The 22,748-nt window shown below is 35.7% G+C and overlaps 1 protein-coding gene across 1 annotated transcript; it reads right to left on the reverse strand.

Annotated features, from left to right (window-relative positions):
- Nucleotides 1–11,249: 11,249 nt before the first annotated feature.
- On the reverse strand, nucleotides 11,250–18,161 carry LOC130420417 (C-type mannose receptor 2-like). The gene is made up of 4 exons (XM_056747702.1): nucleotides 18,125–18,161; nucleotides 14,175–14,522; nucleotides 11,750–12,091; nucleotides 11,250–11,620 (listed from the first exon to the last, which is right to left on the reverse strand). Exons 1-4 carry the CDS (start codon nucleotides 18,159–18,161, stop codon nucleotides 11,250–11,252), a joined length of 1,098 nt encoding a protein of 365 aa, XP_056603680.1.
- Between the last annotated feature and the right edge of the window lie 4,587 nt (nucleotides 18,162–22,748).

The following is a 22,748-nucleotide window of genomic DNA, read 5'->3' on the forward strand; positions in this document are numbered from 1 at the left end:
GCTCTTGATCACATATACAGTATATAATATACATTAGTAAGTGTGGTGGTGCTCATGGTGTTGATCACATGTACAGTATATTATATACATTAGTAAGTGTGGTGCTCATGGTGTTGATCACATATACAGTATATAATATACATTAGTAAGTGTGATGGTGCTCATGGTGTTGATCACATATACAGTATATAATATACATTAGTAAGTGTGGTGGTGCTCATGGTGTTGATCACATATACAGTATATAATATACATTAGTAAGTGTGGTGGTGCTCATGCTCTTGATCACATATACAGTATATAATATACATTAGTAAGTGTGGTGCTCATGGTGTTGATCACATATACAGTATATAATATACATTAGTAAGTGTGGTGCTCATGGTGTTGATCACATGTACAGTATATAATATACATTAGTAAGTGTGGTGGTGCTCATGGTGTTGATCACATATGCAGTTTATAATATACATTAGTAAGTGTGGTTGTGCTCATGCTCTTGATCACATGTACAGTATATAATATACATTAGTAAGTGTGGCGGTGCTCATGGTGTTGATCACATGTACAGTATATAATATACATTAGTAAGTGTGGTGGTGCTCATGGTGTTGATCACATATACAGTATATAATATGCATTAGTAAGTGTGGTGGTGCTCATGGTGTTGATCACATATACAGTATATAATATACATTAGTATGTGTGGTGGTGCTCATGGTGTTGATCACATATACAGTATATAATATACATTAGTAAGTGTGATGGTGCTCATGCTCTTGATCACATATACAGTATATAATATACATTAGTAAGTGTGGTGCTCATGCTCTTGATCACATATACAGTATATAATATACATTAGTAAGTGTGGTGGTGCTCATGGTGTTGATCACATGTACAGTATATTATATACATTAGTAAGTGTGGTGCTCATGGTGTTGATCACATATACAGTATATAATATACATTAGTAAGTGTGATGGTGCTCATGGTGTTGATCACATATACAGTATATAATATACATTAGTAAGTGTGGTGGTGCTCATGGTGTTGATCACATATACAGTATATAATATACATTAGTAAGTGTGGTGGTGCTCATGCTCTTGATCACATATACAGTATATAATATACATTAGTAAGTGTGGTGCTCATGGTGTTGATCACATATACAGTATATAATATACATTAGTAAGTGTGATGGTGCTCATGGTGTTGATCTGGGACGGGCGAGCGTGAGGCTGGAAGGGAAAAACACTGTACACTCACTAGAAAAAACTAGACCACACCACTGTGATGAACATTGAACATCAAGAAATGAAACAATGATGGAGAACGCTGCATCAATGACCACACTAAGGGGAACGTCTCTGTACTGGGGGTCTCATGCTTCCAGAGGGATATTGAAGCCTGTGATGCGACTTCCCCCGGACTGACCTGTGGTCATATTTGAGGAAGGAGGTCACATTGAAGAGCGGCCCTGCGTGTGAAAACAGATGTGTGGCGTGAGAGTGTGACAACAGAGTCAAATGAGTGAGTCTTACGCCCAATGTGTGACAGCCGGTGGCCCTGAAACATCAAAGTAAATATTGATGTCAACATCTGATGTTATCTCATCTCATTTGTGTTTTCTGTTTCTGGGTCGAAACAATGACGTCAGAGAAGCAAAAAGTGATGATTCTTATATGATGAGGCTCTCAGATCGTCTCCCTGGACTCACTTTGCTTTATTCCTCTTTATTCCATCAGTCCATTATTAATATATTAATAGAAGTTTGAGTTTTCATCATTTCATATGACAATTAATATATTTTTAAATGTCTTACAAGTGAATAAATTTAAGGGGATAGTTCACCTAAAATTGAATGTAAGTTTATTTTAAAAAGAAACGTTCACGTGTTCGACTCTCTTCCTCATTCAAATGAAGTTTGCCTGAAGCTCTTGGTTAACAAAAGTGTTGTGTACTAAAACTCTTTCCAGGATATCTGCACTCCTCCTGTATGCAAATGTTGGTGTGACAGGGGTCCTTTCATGCTTATTTTTGTGATGATGGTTTAAATTATAATCTTTACAAATGTTGTTTCCAAACAAACTAAGAGCACATGTATCTGTGCACAAATGTCTTATATTGTGGTATTTTGTTGTTTTAAACCGTGAAAAAATTATTGCTTATCTTACATTTTGGGGTTACCTTTTTATTTTGACTCAATTAAGTTTTATTTACTTAATCTTCTAAGTAGCCACCATCATGGTGATCTGTGTTTCCCTGGGTTTTGCTCTTTTTTTGAGCATGTTATAACTTTGTCTTAAGAATGTACTCCAAGTTGTGTCAACCTTAAATTTAAACTAAGTGGTCAAAATAAGGCTTCACAGTAAATCTTATACTTCATTGTTCTGTTAACCAAACAGTCAGAAATGTCAGGCCAATGAAAGTCTTATGTTCAGTCTTATGTTCAGATTCATTAAATTGTTGTAGCAGTAGAGTTTTAAATTCAGGCTAGTCGTCATAAAGTAGTCATCATACATTTGAGGGTCCATCTCGTTAATCCCAAAATCCTCATCCACACGTGTCCATTAATGAAAACCAGTCATTGTGGCCTGGAGGAGAACTGTAACAGACAGTGTTTACATGCGTTTAAATCTACAAAGTCAAAGAACTTGCCACTGTTGCTGAGAGAAGCAGCCACAGGCAGTGATTGACATGAAAGGACGCAATATGAGCTGCTCTGTTGCAGAGCATAAGCCACTGGAGCGGGCGGTGATCAGAGATTCCACTTCCAGCAATTGAGGACATCCAGAAAAAACACTGTTGATGTAGAGCTTGCACACTGTATTCCCGAACAGTACAATCTACTGATTAAAAATGAGTTAACTGTACTCAAAACTGAAACTTGAAGTTCTGTCTGTTCTGTCAACTTAAAACTTATTTTTTTAAAAAGGTTAACATTTAACCAGACTTCCATAATTGTAATCAATGTTTGCTTTAGTTGGGGTCTTGTGATTTACTATTAAGACTTTAGCTTAAATTATCTTTAACCATTGAAACAATGCGTTAAAACCCGTTTGTTTGGGTAAAAAGCAAAGAGATTTGGTGATTTAATCATTATGAATCACTGATAAAGAGTGTTTTGTGTTATTACTTTGTAAAGTGCTTTGATATTACAGATAAGTGTCCTGACTGTCATATTCTCAGAGACAAATGAAACATGCTAAAACAAAACTACAGCTGTTAAGTCAATTAGACATGAAGATTCAGTGTATGAAACTCAACAATGGTGACGATCAACAAAAGAAAGCTTCATGCTTCAATGCATGCTGGGTAACATCACAGTACCAAACTCATTCATGATTCCCAGCCTTAACATTATTAAGTGGTATGTAAGGGGTTACATTTTTAATAGGTTGTTATATATTCATATAGTTTCCCCAGAATTGTACCAAATTTAATATCATATTCAGCCTGTGTAATGTTTTTTTATATATGTTTCTTTAGATTATGGCAGCGTTGAGTCTTTTCTTGAAGGACGTGATGACCTGGTCCCAAGATTGTTAAATGTGTACAAATTAGGAGTGGCGTCTGGGAGAAGACCAGCACTCAGAAGTATTTTGGAGTTACTTGTAAGTGAATAAAATATGACATTAGATGTGACATTTTTGTATGTTATGATAACATGCTAATATATATATAATGGAATATATACAGCCAGTCATTTGATATCACCATAATGTATTATGATATGTTGTTTTCCAAAATCATTGGTATGCCGTGAGGTATGCCATGGTCAAAAGTGTGATTAAAAACACATCTTTGTTTTAATTAGGGGACCATTTTTATGAATGAATGTAAAATCTGAAATTATTACTAATCAGTTGTATCTTCAACAGGATGTGAATTTTCGATATCAGCTCATAAATGACATACATTTGCATGCATAATATCCATCTCTCACAAATTTACACTGCTATTAAAAAACACAAATGAGAGGAGAAGTGTTGCTGCCTTACTTGGTCTGCCACACATCTTGTATCCCGGAAGGAATCAAAGATGGCAGCTTGTTTTATCTGTTGTGTTTGTTGAGCATAAGGTTTTTTTCTATTGTTTTGTTTTTGTTTGTTTTCTAAATGTTAAGTTTCTGTTTAAAATATAAATAAATAATTCTAAGTGTTTCATAAAGTAATACAGAGAGATCGCTTGGTCTTTCGATGAGAAACGTACCTTACCTGAAAAGTGAAAACAAAGACGGGCTTTGGTTCTTCTTCTCCAATTTTGGAGTAATCCCAGAGATGATTCGGCCTTGTGGAATAAATGCACTCTGCCAGAGAAAGGAACATAAAGACGGGCTTTGGATCTTCTGAAGCGCACTTTTTGAATTCAGCTTGTGTTGTGAGATCGTCTGGCCTTGATGAATACCACACTTTACCAGATAAAGGAAAGTGCTTTTTACCATTTTCTCTACGGTGAACAAGAGATGAATGACATTGTTCGGGTGGTTTCTAAATTTGGAAATTTGTCTTGCAGTCTTTTCAATATTACTCAACTTGGACCTTTTATGAGGCTTAACTATATTATTGCCACTGAAACATCCTTGGGAGACTTTCCTGGGACTTACTGGACAATTTGTACAAACAAACTGTATATTGTGTTAAATTCAGGAACAAGATATATATTTCATTATACATTTTTGTTTTATTTCTTTTTTTATTATGACAAGCGGTAGTGGAAGTTTTCATGGTGTTAAACAATTCCGTGAAAGCTCAACATGTTCAACTGAAAATTATTCAAAAAAGGGAACGCTCGAAAATACAACGAGTGTTACTTCATTATTTTCTTATTTATTTAGTAGTTTGGACTCTGGCCGCTTGATAAGCTTGCTAGAATCATGGTTTTGCAAGATTATTTTGTTGTTACTTCAGGAAGTTCCCTTGGGTCTTTTACCAATTTAACAAATGAAGCAAATTTACCAAAGAAATCTAAATTGCAGATGGAGCTTATTGTACTTTTACTTTTGATTTCTGGAAATGTAAAACCGAATCCAGGTCCTGATGTTGTCACAAGTTTAATACACCTGATGATAACACACCTGATGATGGCCTCGGGATTGTTCATTTAAATGTTTGCAGCTTACTCAAAAAGGTGGATATGGTTACGTATTTGGGCAGATTGTACTGATGCAGATATTATGGTCCTACACTGTAAAAAATACATTTATTTTTACAGAGAAGTTTTTTTAGAATTTAACAGTTACATCTTATTTTAATCAGAACTGTGAAATTCCATAAAAATGCAAACATTGACACCTAATGTACATTTCGCCTGTTCTTTAACATAATAAATGTGTTTCTGGAAAAAACGGTCTATTTCCATTAAATTTAAGTAATTCTGTGTATTGTTAACCTGACATCTCCTTTAAAAATGTTCATGTTTATTTTTTGGTCAGAGTTGGACAAATTGTATTTGTACTGAAAAATCCATTAGAATTTCACAGGCATATCACATTTTTAATCATAACTGTAGAAAATATTTAAAAAACACACATTGACACCAAATTTAATCTATATTTTCCTAATTTAATTTAGTAGCGGCTATATGTACAGGTGCGTTATATTCTATTTACAACATGTAAAATTCACAGCTCTTTGTGATAAATGTAAATATTAATTAGATGCTATCGATACACTGTAAGAAATACATGTATTTTTACACGGAAAATGCAGTATAATGTACTTTCACTTATTTTTATTGAAATAGTAAAAGACTATAAAACATTAAACATTTATACCAAATTTACATTTTTCAATTTTACTGAAAAAAAATGTTTTCTTCCAAACAAAAGTAATTATCATGAAATCTCATTCCCCAGCATCATCTTACGCTTCGGCAACATACTCCATACCACCTAAAGGGAAGTGGAACATAGCAAGCTTAAGTCAAGCCCTCTCTGACTGAGACATTCACGTAAACGGGAAGATGACTAAACCGGATCTATACAGCCTTCTAGTGTCACTACAGTCAAAAACTCATCCAAAGAGATCTGCATCAGAAAGACAAACCACTGACCAATCAAGATCAGCACCTGGACCTCTTTCCAACCAGACCAAGTCGTCCTCAACCGGCCCTCTGCAAAACTCAACTCCATCAGATCACCGCCACAGGCCTTCAGCAAGCTTAGGCCACGCCCCTGATGTGAAACCCGCGGGTGATGCATAGCTGCTTCCTCCAGCGGCACACCAGTTTCCACGTGAGGCTTACGCCACCAACCCAAGCCCCGGCACCCAGCTGGCCCCTCCTCAATCAGGCCCACGGCTCGTAATGTCTGGGAGCATCACAAAAGCACTTCAATAGCACTTAATACATGAATGGAGACTGGCCAGAAGATGATGACACCCACCATCTGAAAGATGAACTCTTTCAGCCATAAAAGCTAAAGAAAACTTAAAGGTACGTGAAGAGTCAAGAGCCCAAGTAAAGCAAACATTGATCTCTGTAATGGTGACTGCACAGCAATGATCAACATCAAAACTTGTGGATATTGTCAACAAGAGATTTGTAAACGTATCACAGAAATAAAGTGAAAGTGGTGTTAAATAAGTGAAGGTGGTGATGGTGTTTGTAGAATGTAACGGTGTTTTTATTAAAGAAAACATTGGTTGCCAGAACACTTCTGTTATAACTACAGAATTTTAATGTTAAGTTCACAGTCAGTTTGTTCAGATCACGTCACATCAGTTCACAGCGTACAGACGTTATTTCTGTTGATGGTAAATGTTTGGCACCCTGTGCTGACATGCAGTTCACAATATTTTTACACTGACATCTCTGTAGAATAAAACTGTAAGTAACCTTCACATATACTGTGAAAAACTGTAAAGGACTTTCCCACAAATCCCTGTTTAACTCTGCACAACATTCATTAATCATTATAGTTTCTTAATATATTTGTTTTAGCAGCTGTGTGAATTTTAAGGTTTTTTAACATTATAAGTTGTTTAGTTAATTTTTATACTATCATTTTCACATAACATGTGTTACCCTGATGGTGTTTTGTATTTGTGTATAAAACACAGAGCACATCTCTATATACGGCGAGTAATAGCACTCTGGTCTGTCCACTTTTGGTGGATTTTGAAGCTTCATGTGGTTGTGCACTCTATCTCCTCAAAGTCTTTGCTTGCCATTTACACAATTAAACAAAATCGAATAATTTGAAAAGTTGTGCAAACAACTCAATTAACAAAATACTAGTTTAAAAGTAGTAAAAAACATACATAATGGTTTGTCAGTGTACTTTCAAAGTTTGAATATTGTTGCTTTTATCATTTTACCAATTTATAAATACAACCATTTTAATTTATTTTAATTTTAATTTAACAGAAAACATGATATCTTGTTGTATGTAGACACATGTTTTCTTATGTTTACAGTTTTAACACGTGACCTCAGTTCAGGGAGAACCCTTATTTCTGTTAATGGTAAACGTTTGGCACCCTGTGCTGCCGTGCATTTCACCATTTTTTTACGTTTAATTTTTTTACACTGTAGTTCAGCAAACACTGAGTGATTTAAAACTTGTTCTCAATGCGTAGAAATCCCAAATTATGATGTTTACCAAAAAGATGTCTGTATGTATCGAGGAAGGTGGGACGAGAGCTGTGAGGCAACGAGGAAGGGCCGGTGGTGTGAGTGATAGTGGGAAACAGCTGTGTGCACAGGAGATACTGTGATTTCACATTCCTCATGTAAAACACAATGATATACAATTCAATTCAATTCATATAGATATACACAAATTTGTTTCTTATGTGTCAAAACAAAAGTTATATTATATGAATTGTATTGAATAAGTGAAGTGTATAGTGTAATATACACTAAAATATATGAATTTGTTTCCAATATCAAATTACTGAAATGTAAAAAAATGATGTTGCCTCAAAAAGTGGTGGTGTTCACATCATTTTCAAACATTTAAAAGTTAACATTATCACAACGATAAAAATGTTAACATTTTTGTAATTTAAGTGCTTTTAAATTGACATTAGTAAACATTATTTGCTGTTTCAATTTAGCAATTTCAACTTACAAATAGCAATTCAGCACCAGACATAATTTAAAATAATACGTTCAAATGATTTATGAAACCAGGTTGACTTAACTTATGACTGTGGTTTTGATTGTTTCTGCATTAAAGCCGTTGTTCTATAAATGTTATACATATTAATTTAAATAGACATGTTTCAGTTATTTTTAAGCAACAGGTCTGACCTTCTTATTGCAAACATTAAATATCCGATGATGATCAACCTCCAATTTCACCATTCAACAGGAGAGATCTGTAAAGACCTGGACAAGACCCACAGTCAGCAATGTAACTGTCACGATATCACTCTCTAGTCACATAACAGAACTTTCACCTAAGTTTTGACCTTGGACTTCATCTCCCAGAATCCTTTGCACCATGATTACCGCTGTACCTGAACACCTTTAGCTGGAATATAAATTCAGTGACAACTCTCACTCCTTTGTGAAGTCTTGTTTGGCTACAGCCACATTTCTAAGTGTTATTCTGTGTACTCTTGTAAAGTGCCAACTCAGGGACACGCAGAAATTCCATCCTTGTAATACACAAGTGACAGGCTACACCAACGTTTTGTAAAAATACAAAGTTTATTTATACAACAATTTAAAAACTATACAACACTGTATACATGCTCAAGGCGAAACACCAGATATAAATGCTTCAATTCAAGGACTAGGAGTAATGTTAAAATATGGCGCCCCCTGGCTAGTGATGGACTTTTCTGTCCTGCGTGGTCAAAAATTGAAGAGAAAGGCAGCTCAAATAACTCTAACAAATGTTGAAGTTTATTGATCAGAAACAGCCAGTGTGTCATTCTAACAACATATTTATAGTGTGTATGTGAGAGGGTGTATCTTCTTTCTTCAGGCGGTGCCTCCCTCTCTTGATTCAATCAGCTTCGTTCTCCTTTGTCTGCAAACATCATATGAACCCCACAACACCCAAATTCTGCATAGCTAAGTACTCAGATAATGATATGTGTGTGCATGCACTTCTTTGTTCCACCTTTGGTCTTTGACCCTTTAATTTATTGTCTGCACTCACATTCCTAGAGGCACCAATCTGCATTATCTGCTTCCCCCAATCTTTGTACACAAGGCTACACACACACACACACACACATACCACATCTTGTAGCAAACACATTCCAATCAGCCCTTAACTCCTCAGAGCTTTCTGCCTAAACATTCTCATTAAAACACACACATATTATGTTCATTAAAACTGTAATAAAGAATAAACATTTAAACGTAATAAAACTTATTAAAAAACTCCTTCACTAGAGAGCGATCAAGAAAACGGTCAACACACCAATCAGACCAATAAAGTCATATACAACAGCACCCAATCACACATGAGATTTACACTTCAAGAGCAAATAGCAAATTTAAGAATGTACTGGTGTAAACACTTCAACATCAACCCCACACATTAGGAATAATGATAGGACTAAATTAGTTTGATCAGTCTGGTAGCCGTAAAAGGACTCGCATAAAAACAGTGGAAAATATAACCTAGGAGAGCAGCAAAAATCTCACTAGACAGAGAGAAGGTTACACAAGCAAAACGTCACAATTATATTATGTTTAAAAGCAGAGTTTCGTCGAACACAGCCAACAGTCTCGTCACTCACGACCCAGTCCACTTGGTGCTCGTAGTGCAAAGGGGAAGCGCCCAAGGCGAGGTGATGACAGCGGCAACAACACACAAGTCCCGGCTCCAGCGATCTCCAGGACATCAGGATCAGCGAGGGAAACCGGAACTGTAATTCCAAACTGTCAAAAAAGGAAGGCTCATCAGTCCTAAATAAACACACGTCGGTGTCACTCCTTCACGAACAATAAGAATTCCCACTTCCCTCATTAGAAATGAATAGCGCGCTTTGATTGTTCTCGTGGACCTCTCGCAACCAGGGGTCAATGGATATCGACGTCACTGCATGCGTTGAGTTGAGTTGAGTTGAGTTGACATTTACCCACCCTCAGCAATGGTCAAACAGTCAGTGTTCTCCTCCCGTTACACTCTTGTGTTTCTTTGTATCACCATGGATTGTCTTACAGAATTGGATTACTGCTACCTAACCTGACCTACTGCTGTTTCATGTTTACCCGCTAATGCTTGTGATATCTCTGTATTTTAACATTAAAGAGAGAATTGAAAAAGGATCCGACTCGCCCTGAACATTCATTACAGTAACTCTGTAAGTCTTTCCATTTTATTCTGAAATTTGCTAAAACTTCACAATCAAACATAAGTTAGAAAGCATGCATACATAAGTGTCTTATTTAACTTTATTCAGTTGACATGTTACTAGAAAACAAACACACGACTATTGTCTTGTTTGGCCACCTGGGGTCAGGGATTTACAGTTTTTAGTTCCTGCTTGAGATCACACAGACTTGGATGATAAACTCTACTGAATAAAACAACTAAACATGTGATTTCCTTTAAAACTATATTCAATAAATGTATTTTTAAAGTTTGTTGTGGTTTCTTTTTTGACTGCATGATACAATGTTCAGTTCACTGAGTTGTTTCTGTTTCTATGGAGGCTAAATGTTTTCTTTTCTGCATTTATAAATGTGTATAAAAACAAATTATTTCAGATAATTCCAGTCTATTTTGCTACATTTATGTAGACAGTATCTAGGCACTTTCATATCGTAAATATAAACATAAAAAACTGTTACGATTATAGAATCAAGTTGAACGTCAGGAGTTTATTTGAACTGATTTAAATACATACAGAATAAAAGTCCCCTTCACCAGATTTCTTTTCACATCCAGAATATTCTGTGTCAGAGATCAAGCAGACATTTATAAATATGAGAAAGTGATAAAATAACACAATGAGCTGAAAGACCTAAAGCAGTAAACACACACATCACTATCAGCTGTTATTAAACTCATGTCATCATCTTGACATCCACAAATAAATGTCAGTAATGTAAACACTGGTCCAGAGACATTCATTTTTTCCTTTTTATTTATCTCTTTATAAATCTTATATACACGTTTAAATCTTAAAGATATTAGTTTAACATTTTGGTTTATTGATTATAAATGTTCTGTTTGTTGTGTTAAAAAACTGAGACTGGAAGTTCTTCTGGACCAGCGTTGTTTACATCATCTGAAGTGATCTACATCACAGAAAGTGACAGACACACATGATTTAATTTTCTTTATTTCTGGTGCAGATGAAGTTGAGTTCTTGAGATCGAGGAAGGCTGATCCACATATGATCTCCTCCAGACTGAACCGCTCCAGCTCTGTGTTCACCGCTGCAGTCATTCAGTTGAATCTGAACCCCTGGAGCCCAATTCTGATAGCAGACGACCTCTCCTCGTACCCAGATCCAGAGATTCATGAGACAGTAATAGTGTAACCCCAGCCACACCTTAGCAGTCCAGGCCTGATGAAGAACTTCAGTCACCATGAGCTGAATCTCCTGTGAATCAACTGAAACCAGATCCACATGATTCTCTCTGCAGTATCTCACAGCTTCAGTCCAGCTCAGATTCTTCTGGATCAATATCAGCTCATCTGAACACACAATAAACACAAACAACTGAACATGAGAACAAAACACAAACACTGAGACTGAACTGAGATCAGTTTCATCATGAAGAAACTTCTGTAGTCAAACACACACATTGACTTTTATTAACTCACCTTCATGACACACAAAAGTGTGAGAGACACTGCAAGATACATCATGCCATTTTCCCTCATTATTCACTTTCGTCACTGTACAATGTTCAGAACCATTGTGATAATTCGGTTGACCAGAGTCCCAGTATCTGAAGGCGGAGTCAGTGTTATCTGACCACTCCCATGAGTCTATGAACAGACCAATCCAGACAGATGTGTGAGGATCATTAATGATGTTGTGGATCATTTGATTGTCAGTCTGGTTCCTCACACTGATCAGATCAGTATGATACTGTCTGCAGAAACTCTGAGCTTCACTCCATGTTGTATTAGAAGTATTAATGATGTATGATTTACTGCTGTCTGTTGAAGAACATAAAGATTCAAGTCTCATGATTTTCATTCATTCTCACAACCCTTACAGTTCAGATGTCAATCTACAGGAACATATTTCTTCTAAAAGTTTTAACTTGTTTCGTGCCAGAACAATGTGTCATCAACAAAAACTGACAACATTTACAATAAAACAAACAATCACAACTAACCAACAAACACATTAATATAAGAGAACAAGAGTCAAGAAGTCCACTGAAGGAAACACTAAACACGATGAGGGTTTTTCTTCTTATTGTTCATGTTTTCTTCAGTGATTGTAAATGACTCAATCATTAAACTTTACTCTTGTGTAGTGTTTTATAAGGTTTGGTGTCAGTTGGGTGTAAAACTCTCTTGGTGGTGCTTCAACACACTCATAAGACACATTCAGGTATTTGTAAGTTCCAGAACAAGGATCAGTGAAAACTGTATTGTTCACAACCATAGAACAATTAGTTTCTCCATCACATCTGTGACAATAAATACAAAAAACAGCAAAAATATATAAAGATGATGTGATAATATCTGATAACTCTTTAATAATGTTTTCTGTTCTCACCGAGTGGCCACCGTTAGAGATGTGTTCAGACTGCACTGAACATTTGAGATCTGGTCATCTGGTCTTCCAGTAGAGCAGGTCTGTCGGTCTGTACGCCCATAATTGGCTGAAAGGACTTTAATAGTTCCCTGATCTGTTGATAAAAAGTCACATTACAGACAATTGTGTTTGACAAATCTTTATTTTCTCATCATGTTATGTGGCCTTTAAATCAGTGAACATGTAAATGATGAAACTCAGAGAACTCACCACAACTGAGAAGGAAAGTCTGTGATTGACAGATAATGAAATCCTTTGAAACACCTGAAGTCAGAGATGAGAAGTGAATCAGATGTAATGATGCTACTGTGTTACATTGACTGTCTTTGAGTGTTTGCTTAAAGGGGTCAAATGACATGGCTTAAACGAAGATCTTTTGTTTGAGGTGTAATGTAATGTGTATACACGATTTAAAGTAAAAAAACGCTGTATTTCCATATACCATGTATGTTTGTATCTCCTATTTGCTCCGCCTCCCTTTTTTACAAAACTCATCGCTCCGAAAAGCGAGGTGTGCTATGATTGGCCACTAATGTAACGTCTCTTACCATATTCGGAACATCAGGTTCCTAAGCAATTGTACAGACAGATGATAAAATGACATCACATCTTTAAATCAATTCGCCACGTCTCGTCGCGACTCAGCAAAGACAATAAACCCCATTATAAACACAACATTTATTGTCTCTAGCGCACGTGTCTGCATTTGCAGATCAAAACAAACTCAACCCGCATTAGTCTGTAACAAAGTCTTTTACAATGAAGATATGTTTACAGGCTGCGAATCCGAAGCTCCTATCATGAGAAGTTGTAATGGGAATGGCCCCACTTTTTAACCAAAGCTTTCGTGCATTGCCGGTCTTGATATCTTCCAGGTTCATGAAGCAATCGTCAGTGAAATGCGCTGCACAAACTTGAATATTCAGATTGTTCTTTTCTAGAACAGTGTTGTAAATAAAACGTAATCATTCATTTTTAGTCATCTCATCCTTTAGAAGGGCAAACAAAGAGGCTTTCTTTACGCAACGAGACACACAGAGTCTCCACGACATGGCTGCAGAAGTGACGATACAATGAGAATAACAAGTACGGCCACCTCACATGCATTAACATTTGGGCGGTCTTAGTCAAATCATACCACGAAATGACGTACATTTGTGGAAATGTGGTTACACGAGGCGTTTCAGGCAGGTCTGTCTGAGCAATCGCTTTTAGATAGAATGCATCTTCTGTTTCATCACTTTAATTTTTGCAATTTTACGTGTCTAATACATGCATGGGCAACTAAAACACACCAAAGACACAGAAAAACACGTATTCGTGCCATATGACCCCTATAAATCAGAAGTGTCCCTGTGGAGTTCAGCTCCAACCTGTTCATCTGACCCACATGTGTTCTGTTTCTTAACTGTGATGTTTATTATTGTTGTCTTATGATCATGTTTTGTGACGTGAAGGTTTGCTGTCACTCACCATTGTAGCAGATGAATCCCAGCTTATCAATACACTTCTGCTGATGCCATTTTCCATTTCTCATAACGGCACAATTATTTGTGTCAGTTGATGGTTGAGTTTCCCAGTTCAGATATTTCACAGGATCACCCAGAGACCACTTCCATTCATCTGTTCTCTTCAGTCCAATCCAGACATACTCCGGATTGTTATTCACAGTCTTCTTCAGCTCGTTCATGTCATTGATGTTGTTGACTGTGGCCAGATCTGTGTAGTTCTCTCTGCAGTATCTCTGAGCTTCAGTCCAGTTCTTCTCAATGTTTATATAGTGATAGCGGCGCTGAATGCCTTCAGATAATGAACAGAGAGCTGAAAGAGAGAGTTTTTATTCAAACACATTCACTCAGAGCTGATCTAAGCAGGAGTGTGCTGACACCACACAATCATCATTTACTGACACAGAGTTTGTATTGAAGAAGCAGATTCTGACAGATTTTAGTCTGTTAGTGTCTCACAGAGATGAGCGTTCGAGTCGGCGACTTGGAATCAAATCACATTTTATTAAAAATAATTGAGAACACAAGAAAAACAAGTCAACTCATGCAGTAAGATTTCTGAGCCGGTAATAAAATAAAAATAAAATATTTGATCATTTAACCAATTTAAATTTGTTTAAGTGTGCAATATATTCTGTGCTGTTTGATTTCAATCTCTAATCTATTCAACTCATTTCAATTAGATTTTATTCTACTTTCTCATCTTTACTTCACCATCATCAGCGTGACTCGTCGATGTTTTAAAAACAGTTTGAGTCTTTTATCCCTAACTGCTGCAACCTCTAAGAACAAAATGTGTTTTATTTTATTTCCAACTAGTGTCCCATCACTCTAAAAACAATGGGTTATTTACATTGGGTCAAAATGAACAAACCCCACAGTTGGGTTATACATTAGTCTACGCTGGGTTGTTTAACAGTTTAACGAGTTTATCCATTTCTGATGCACGATAAGTTGAAATAAACCATCCTTTTTTGTGATATTTCTTTTTGTGGTGTGGTAGATCAGACCCTGAACATAGAAGTCAATGATTTATATTTGTATTGACATAAAGAGATTTTTTGTAGAAGGTTGATTTGGGCTCTTTTGCTTTTTCTAGTAAGTGTTGAATAGTAAAACTTCTGGTTTAAATAATATATTTGAATATATTTGATAAAAACTGTTGATTTGTCAATATTAATGTTATCGAATCAATTTAATTTTATATCAAAAAATGAAGTAAGACAAAATCGAATGGGATCAGGTTATGATGGTTATTTCTAAGATGTGATGTAATCACTTGAACAACTGCTCTTAAAGGGACAATTCTGTTATTATTTACTCCCCTCAGATTACTCTAAATGAAATATCACAAAATAAAACAACAGATAACAACAGTGAGATAACAAAAGTCGCCGTAAAGCGCAATGTATGTTATTTACAGCAATAATTTGACATTAAATCGATCTGAATGTATTTATTAGTAGACGTCATTACTCCACCACATGTGTGACGTCATCAACTAGATTACTGAACCAACTTGATTCAAACGATTGATCTCTTACAGAATTACTACGATTTGGGAAACAGTTGTACCTACATTGATAATTTCCCCATCATAGTCTCAACTAACCAATAATGAACCCTCAGGGTCCTCTAGACCCTCAGAGATGAACAAAACTGAGGTAAATATTTTAAAACTGGCAGATATTGTTTTTAATGAAAATAAAGTCTTTTCTCCATTAGAACAGGTCTGTTTGACCTCCTGCAGCGCTGCTCAGTGTTTGACTGTAAAGTATCATGAGAGTAGTTAGAGAGAACGGAGCAGTCTGCTCTTGTGATACTGTGATGTCATCCGCTGAACAGTCACTGCTCTGACGTAGAGGTCTAGCTATGAATGAAACATGAATAAAGTCATTGTAAATCAATAAGAGATTCATTTTGAGTGACAGTAAAACTAAACAATCGTATGGTCTTTCTAAACAGGGGACTTTGTTTTCACTAACTTTATGACACATTTCTGCTCTCTGTGGACCGCCAGCCTCATGGTAACATTATGGAAAAAAGTAAAAGCTCAAAAACTTTATTCTGGTTGTTGTATGTTTTGTAATGTTATGTGTTTAGCTTTAAGACGAGTCATTATTTCCTGCATAATAATATAATTTTTAAGTTGATCACAGTGTGTTGTAGGTACATCGAGGTTAAAGGCACACCTTCAGAAGAAATGTGCTTTTCACTACACACATAATGTATGATTGAAGATAAATATATATGTTTGTATTAAAATGTATGGAGCGACAGATTCTGTGTGAAAATAAATCATAAGGGGTCAATTGTGTTTAAAAATCTTATAAATTTACATTTAATTTTACATTACAGTAGGTGAATACAGTAATGATACAAATACTTATAAAATAATATGACTTTAACGGTGTAAATAATCACTTTAGCAAAGTTTGTAAAATTTTTTGTTGATTATAAAGAATAAAAAAAGTATATTTTGCACAATAAATATACTGTCATTAAAATATGTTGATATCACAATATATAAAAACACAGAAAACATTTCTAGAAGATTTTTGAAAGTTGAAGATCTCATAATAAATAAATATAGATTTACAGTAGTAATATTAGATATATAATGTTTTCATGATAAATATGAGGATTATCTCTAAAGTGGAGATTAATATGAGGTTTTACTCTCTGATTCATCATCAGCCATATGTTTTCTATCATGTTCATATATTGTGCAGGGGGTGTAAGTTGGTATCAAAAGACCTTAGCTCAGAAATCACTGAACAGATAACATATGAACACTTCATGCTACAGTGCATCCTGGGTAACATCATAGTACAAAACTAATTGATAACTCCCAGCATGCATTGCAGTTGATCAGAATTGGTTTGATGATTGTCACCATTGATGAGGATTTTATGATGAGTGTTGAACTCTTATTGTCTCAATAAAATAATACTACATTTTTAAGTATTTTATTAAAGTAATTTAAATGAATGAACTAGAAGCTTCTCCAAGAGTTATGAAAGCTTAATATGTTTCATAGCAGTTTCTTCTATTTATATAATTTTTTACAATAAATGTATTAAAACATTACTTTTTCTGTAATGTACTCATTGTACCGTCACACAATATTCACAAATCAAAAACACAACAGGTAAAGTTGTTTCTGTGATTTCATAATGGTTATATCATCATTTCTTAATCATCACCATCATATGATCCCACTAGATTCCAGACTTTTCCACAACAAACATATTTCAACATACATGGCTCGCCAATGAACACCTAACATTAAAACACTGATCACAATAATGGTGGTTTGTTGAAATAAAACTAAATCTAACTTAACCCGTGAATGTTCACTAAGCACACAGCAAAACCTCCAGTGTTAAATGAACACTTTTAGTGTTTATATAATTTTCACTCAGAGAGTTAAAAAGTAACACTGAAGCAGACTTAAAGTTAATGAGATAATTAAGATGATTAATGAAGTCACGATTGATCATTAATGATGAACACCTGCTGATAACAAACACAAACACTGAAGAAAACATGAACCCTAATAGTGTTTAGTGTTTCCTTTAGTTATTCTCTTAACATTGTTAATTCATTACTTTTTTTTGTTACCTGTAATTGTGTCCCTCAATATTAGGCGTTCAGAAGATGTCATAAATAGAAGAAGTAAACCCTTTCACTTTTGACCCCTCAAGGGACATCTATTCAACATCAACACAGACACAGAAAAGACGTCTTTTGGACACATCGCCTTAGATTGTTGGTATGATATATTTAATAAAGTAATTATTACAAAATGCCTCTTTTACTTCAATATAACAGTTATTAATAGACAGACAGATAACTCTGGTGTCAATTCTCCTGACATTTTAATCAAACATAAAAGCAGAAACACAAACTCACCAATGACAAGAAGACTGAAATATAGAATCTGAGCCATTTCTGAGGAAGAAACACATTGAAAAGATCAAATGTTAAACTTCTGTTTGTTCACAAATTTGGTGTCAGAAATGAATTAAATTGCCAAATTGTAAATCAAATCAATCTGTAAGTATTACATAAAAGTTTAAATATATGCTCAGTTTCTCAATGTATTAGGGTTAAATGCCGCCACATCTGAAAGCCAGAGGGCGCTCTCGTGCAGAAATTCTAAATATGGGACACAGAAGAAGAACGATTTACGAGTTGCTCCAGGAAATGCCAATGGTCATATAGTTTGTGGCAATTTCACCCTTTATCACACACATGTAGTCTGTTGATCAACTCCAGCTTCTGAAAGACTTCCAGAAAGAAGGCAAACTTCTCCTCTACCTCGATACAACTGGAACTGTTGTGGCCAAACCTAAAGACTGCAAAAGTGTATTGTATTATGCACTTTGCTGTCCAGTTATATCCACTTCAGAAACATTAGTTGTTGCTGTAGCAGAGATGATCTCTTCTGACCAGAGCACACCTACAATACAGCACTGGCTTACTTGTCTGTCACGTGAAGATTGTAAAATGTTCAGACAGCACCTCCATCCTCAAAAGGTTGAGACAGACTTGTTCACTGTTGTGCACATATGTGCAGCACACATGGTAAAAATACTGTCCTGTATGGTGTCTAAAGTAAAATGTGGAAAGCCAACAAAGGACCTCTTCCTTTACTCCATGGCACTGCTGCAGAATACCTCAACACTGGATGAGATAAAAGCTCTTCTAACCGACATTGGAACAGTTTTTACTGAGGCCACACATACAAACTGCCAGGAGAGTATAAATAACCTGAAGACTGCAATTGAAAATCAGTCTTTTATTGCCGAACTGAAATAACACCAACAGAAGAAGCAGACCTTACAGACACAACCCCGAAAACAATCAGGCATGACTCCCCTTTTGTGAGATGCTTTGAAGATGTACTCTCAGGTACAACAAGAAAGAGACAGACAAGGAAGACATTTGGAGCTCCCCCCAATCCTTACTATTGCCCTGGTTTGATCGACATAGTCAGTCAATACTTGGAAACTCTGCCACTTTGGACCGGAATTATGTTACACCAGTGTAAGGCTGGTGCCAAGGTGTCCACACCAAAAGGGCACCATATCCCGGGAAACACAGAACTTCATCCAATACAATGATCTCCCCACAGAGTTTGCATCTCCATCTCAGACAGCATGTAACAATGAATGATGATTACCAACTCACACCTTTACATCTGTTCTCTTCTCCCCCTCTCATCTCTCTCCAACTGAACTCAGAGCAATTCAAAGCTCACCCATGAACTGGATTTGACAAAAACCATATCTTATATGAACAAAGTATCTTCATATCCATATTTGGTATCATTTGAAATGTCTCAGTGCGATTGGTACCATGGTCTCATATCCACAGCAGTAGAGCAGATCATAACATAGATTTGAGGGTTTAAAGATATTCTGCTCACTGTTGAGGTTGTGTCTTCATGCAAATGCCCTTTTCTGGCCTGATCAGATCCAGGACAGAGTCCTTTACAATGTAAATTGTTGTTGTATGGAGGAAGGGTATTCTGGTCTGGGTATTTAAGTGAAGGTATGCGTCTTAGACTTGTAGACTTTGAGGATTTGATGTTTTGTTTTCGTATTCTCTGAATTGAATTGAATTGTAACATTTACTTGACTAATAAATTGTCATGTTTGAAATTGTTCTGCAGTATTCTGAATTTATAAACACATTCTCATGTTATGTATTCAGTATACATAACGTCCTGTTACATCCTTGTTACACAAATCCCTGCTCAGGTCAGTAACGGACTAGAATCCTGTCTAGGTGGCAAAGGCACACCAGCTGAGGATTTAAGAGATCCGGCTAACAACTTGGCATTAGTTTAAGTGTACTTAGATCTGAGAGGCTTTTAATGTGATTTTCCGTTTAGAACAACACAAGGGTCGTCTGGTCAATCTAAATAGGGTAAGTGTCACACTCTGATTACAGTAATATTATTCCAGTGTACATGGGAAACCATGGCATGATTATATAAAGCTGACATTAGAGAAGGTAAGATTGGTTTATCTATCGCTGTGGAGTGGTCATGACCTCTGGATGAGAATAATTGTTGCTTGTGATAAGGTGTAAATAATCTAGGCTGACCAAAAAAGGTGCGTTTAGCAGTGAGTTGCAGGCGGCAGCCACCTTAATGCATGACAATTAGATTTCATCAATGGGCAGAACAAATACAGGGTAGTACAAATACAGTAACTGCAAGAAAATACACTTTTATCAAAAACTATTTTAAGACAGACTGTATTATACAGGATGTTATTTAGAATAGAACTTATATCCTTATATATGTAACCGACTCTACTCACAAACTGGCGTCCCTTTAGAGGCTGAAGCCAATGACTGATATAGCATCTGTCAGCGGTTACAGTAGGACCAGTTACATATGAAATGTTGGCCATTAAATTGCTATATTTATCAATTGTGTTGTGCACAGAAATAGAAAGGCATGTCCGTGTAGAAGGACTTACACATCCAGGAAGTTCATTCATTGAGTACCTTGTTTTGTGATCATTGCTGTTGATCAGTGGATTCTTCAGTGGAACTCTGTAATGAAAGGCAAGACATTCCTTTTTTTTATTATGAAATCCAATAAACAGCAATACTTCGACTCTACATTTGTAGATTATCAGTAAGATGCCAAATTAAACATTAGTAACTAAATTAACTAATATGTACAAATAATGTTAAATTATAGTATTAAGTTAATTTATTTATTTATTGGACTATTTATTTCATTTTTTTATATAGCATAATGTAACTACATTCCTGTGTTCACAATCAGATACCAACATGTCGCTGTGACGTACCATCTTGAGTCAAAAATCATTTCATTTCATTGTCTCACTGGAGAACATTTTAATTTTTATGACGGGATGAACTGCATCACTCAGGCTATGGGGACCGTCAGGCATCTGGCAACATTTTCAGGAGTGTATTCTCAAAAAAGTGTACTGTGGGTCATGTTGTACTTGTAAAGGTAAGTAAACACTTTGCTGAAAGCATGTAACACTACACATTTATTGGGTAATCTTCATGGATGCACATAAATAAATACACTTTATATTTAGTATCATGTTTATTGCTTTATCAGGGGGTAGTTAGAGAGATAGATAATACCTTTACACAATAACAGTAATTAACATGATAAATTCATTTTCATTTGTAATTGCTCTTTAGATTGCAACAAAAGAGAAGCCTGTAGTGGAAGTAGAATCAGCTGAAATAACTATCAGTGACGATGACACACCTCCATGCATTCTGACTTCTTTACAATGTTAAACGTGCTGTCTTCTCATGCTTAACATGGTCCACTTGTCAAAAAACGAGTTGGTGTATTACGTTGTATTTCTGTGCTCAATACACTCCCCCAGCGATCGCACGGTTTCTGAAAGCTTTTTTGAACTTATAAACTGATTCCTAACTATTTTTTTTAGTCCATTATTGGACAATTCTCCCTGATGACTGAAGCTCCAGCGGTGACAGAGGTTTCACTGGAAAGTCAAAACACCGGTGAGTGTGATTTAAACGTGTGTGTTTGACTGACATGTGTTTTTCGTGTCGTCTTACCGGTGAAGTTTTCAGATGACAGATAGATCCAGGTGAGGGCCGGAATAAAGAGCAGCGCGACAGAGGCAGCCAGGAACTTCCTGCGGCCACGGCACATTCCCAGCATCCTCTGCTGCCAGAGGGGGTCTGTTCAGAGACGTCTAGGTGGGCATAAGCTGTTTGGCTAGGGGATGCATGGCACACTCCTTAAAAACAAAGAACAAACAAAAACATAGCAACAAAATAAATAAAAATACAAATATTGTGCAATCTAACAATACTTTACAATAATATCCTCTATACCAGGTGTTCTTAAAGTTTATATTCAAATGTTCGAATCTGAATTCTTGTCAACATCAAAGGTCAGGTACAATTATTATTACAAAACTTGCTTTTAATAAACATTTAAAACAACTTTAAATAAATTGAAATAAAACAAATCAACTCTATATGAAGAGTTTATTTGAAGAAACAGATAACAGATAAAGTTTAATTTTTGATCATGTTTTTATTGTGTTGTATTTTATATTATCACCTAATCAAAAGAACACAAATACAGTTTCATTGATATTATACATTGTTTTTGAATATCTTGTGTACAAGTTATTTTTTCATCATATGCTATGGTGGGTCTGGAATGATTTCCCTCCAGGTCAGAAGCTGCTCTATACTGTATTAAGAAAACCACAGATGACAGCAGTCGCATTTTCATTATTAAACTTAAAGAGACATGAAATATTGTCTGTAAGATTCTTAAATGCAATTAAATTTAAAAAAATCTAAATTCAAAGTTTTCAAAACTTTTATCAAAACAACTTTACCAATTTTATTCAGAACAAGAACAAATGTACCACCTATTATATTCTAGAGTGAATAAACATGTTGACAGTTCAACCAATAAGAAGTCAAAAAAGTTTGTAAAAAATATTCCATGGCTTTAGGATACATTTCTTAATTTTGTCCT

This window comes from Triplophysa dalaica, chromosome 5, assembly GCF_015846415.1.
Source record: "Triplophysa dalaica isolate WHDGS20190420 chromosome 5, ASM1584641v1, whole genome shotgun sequence".
NCBI classification, from domain to species: domain Eukaryota; kingdom Metazoa; phylum Chordata; class Actinopteri; order Cypriniformes; family Nemacheilidae; genus Triplophysa; species Triplophysa dalaica.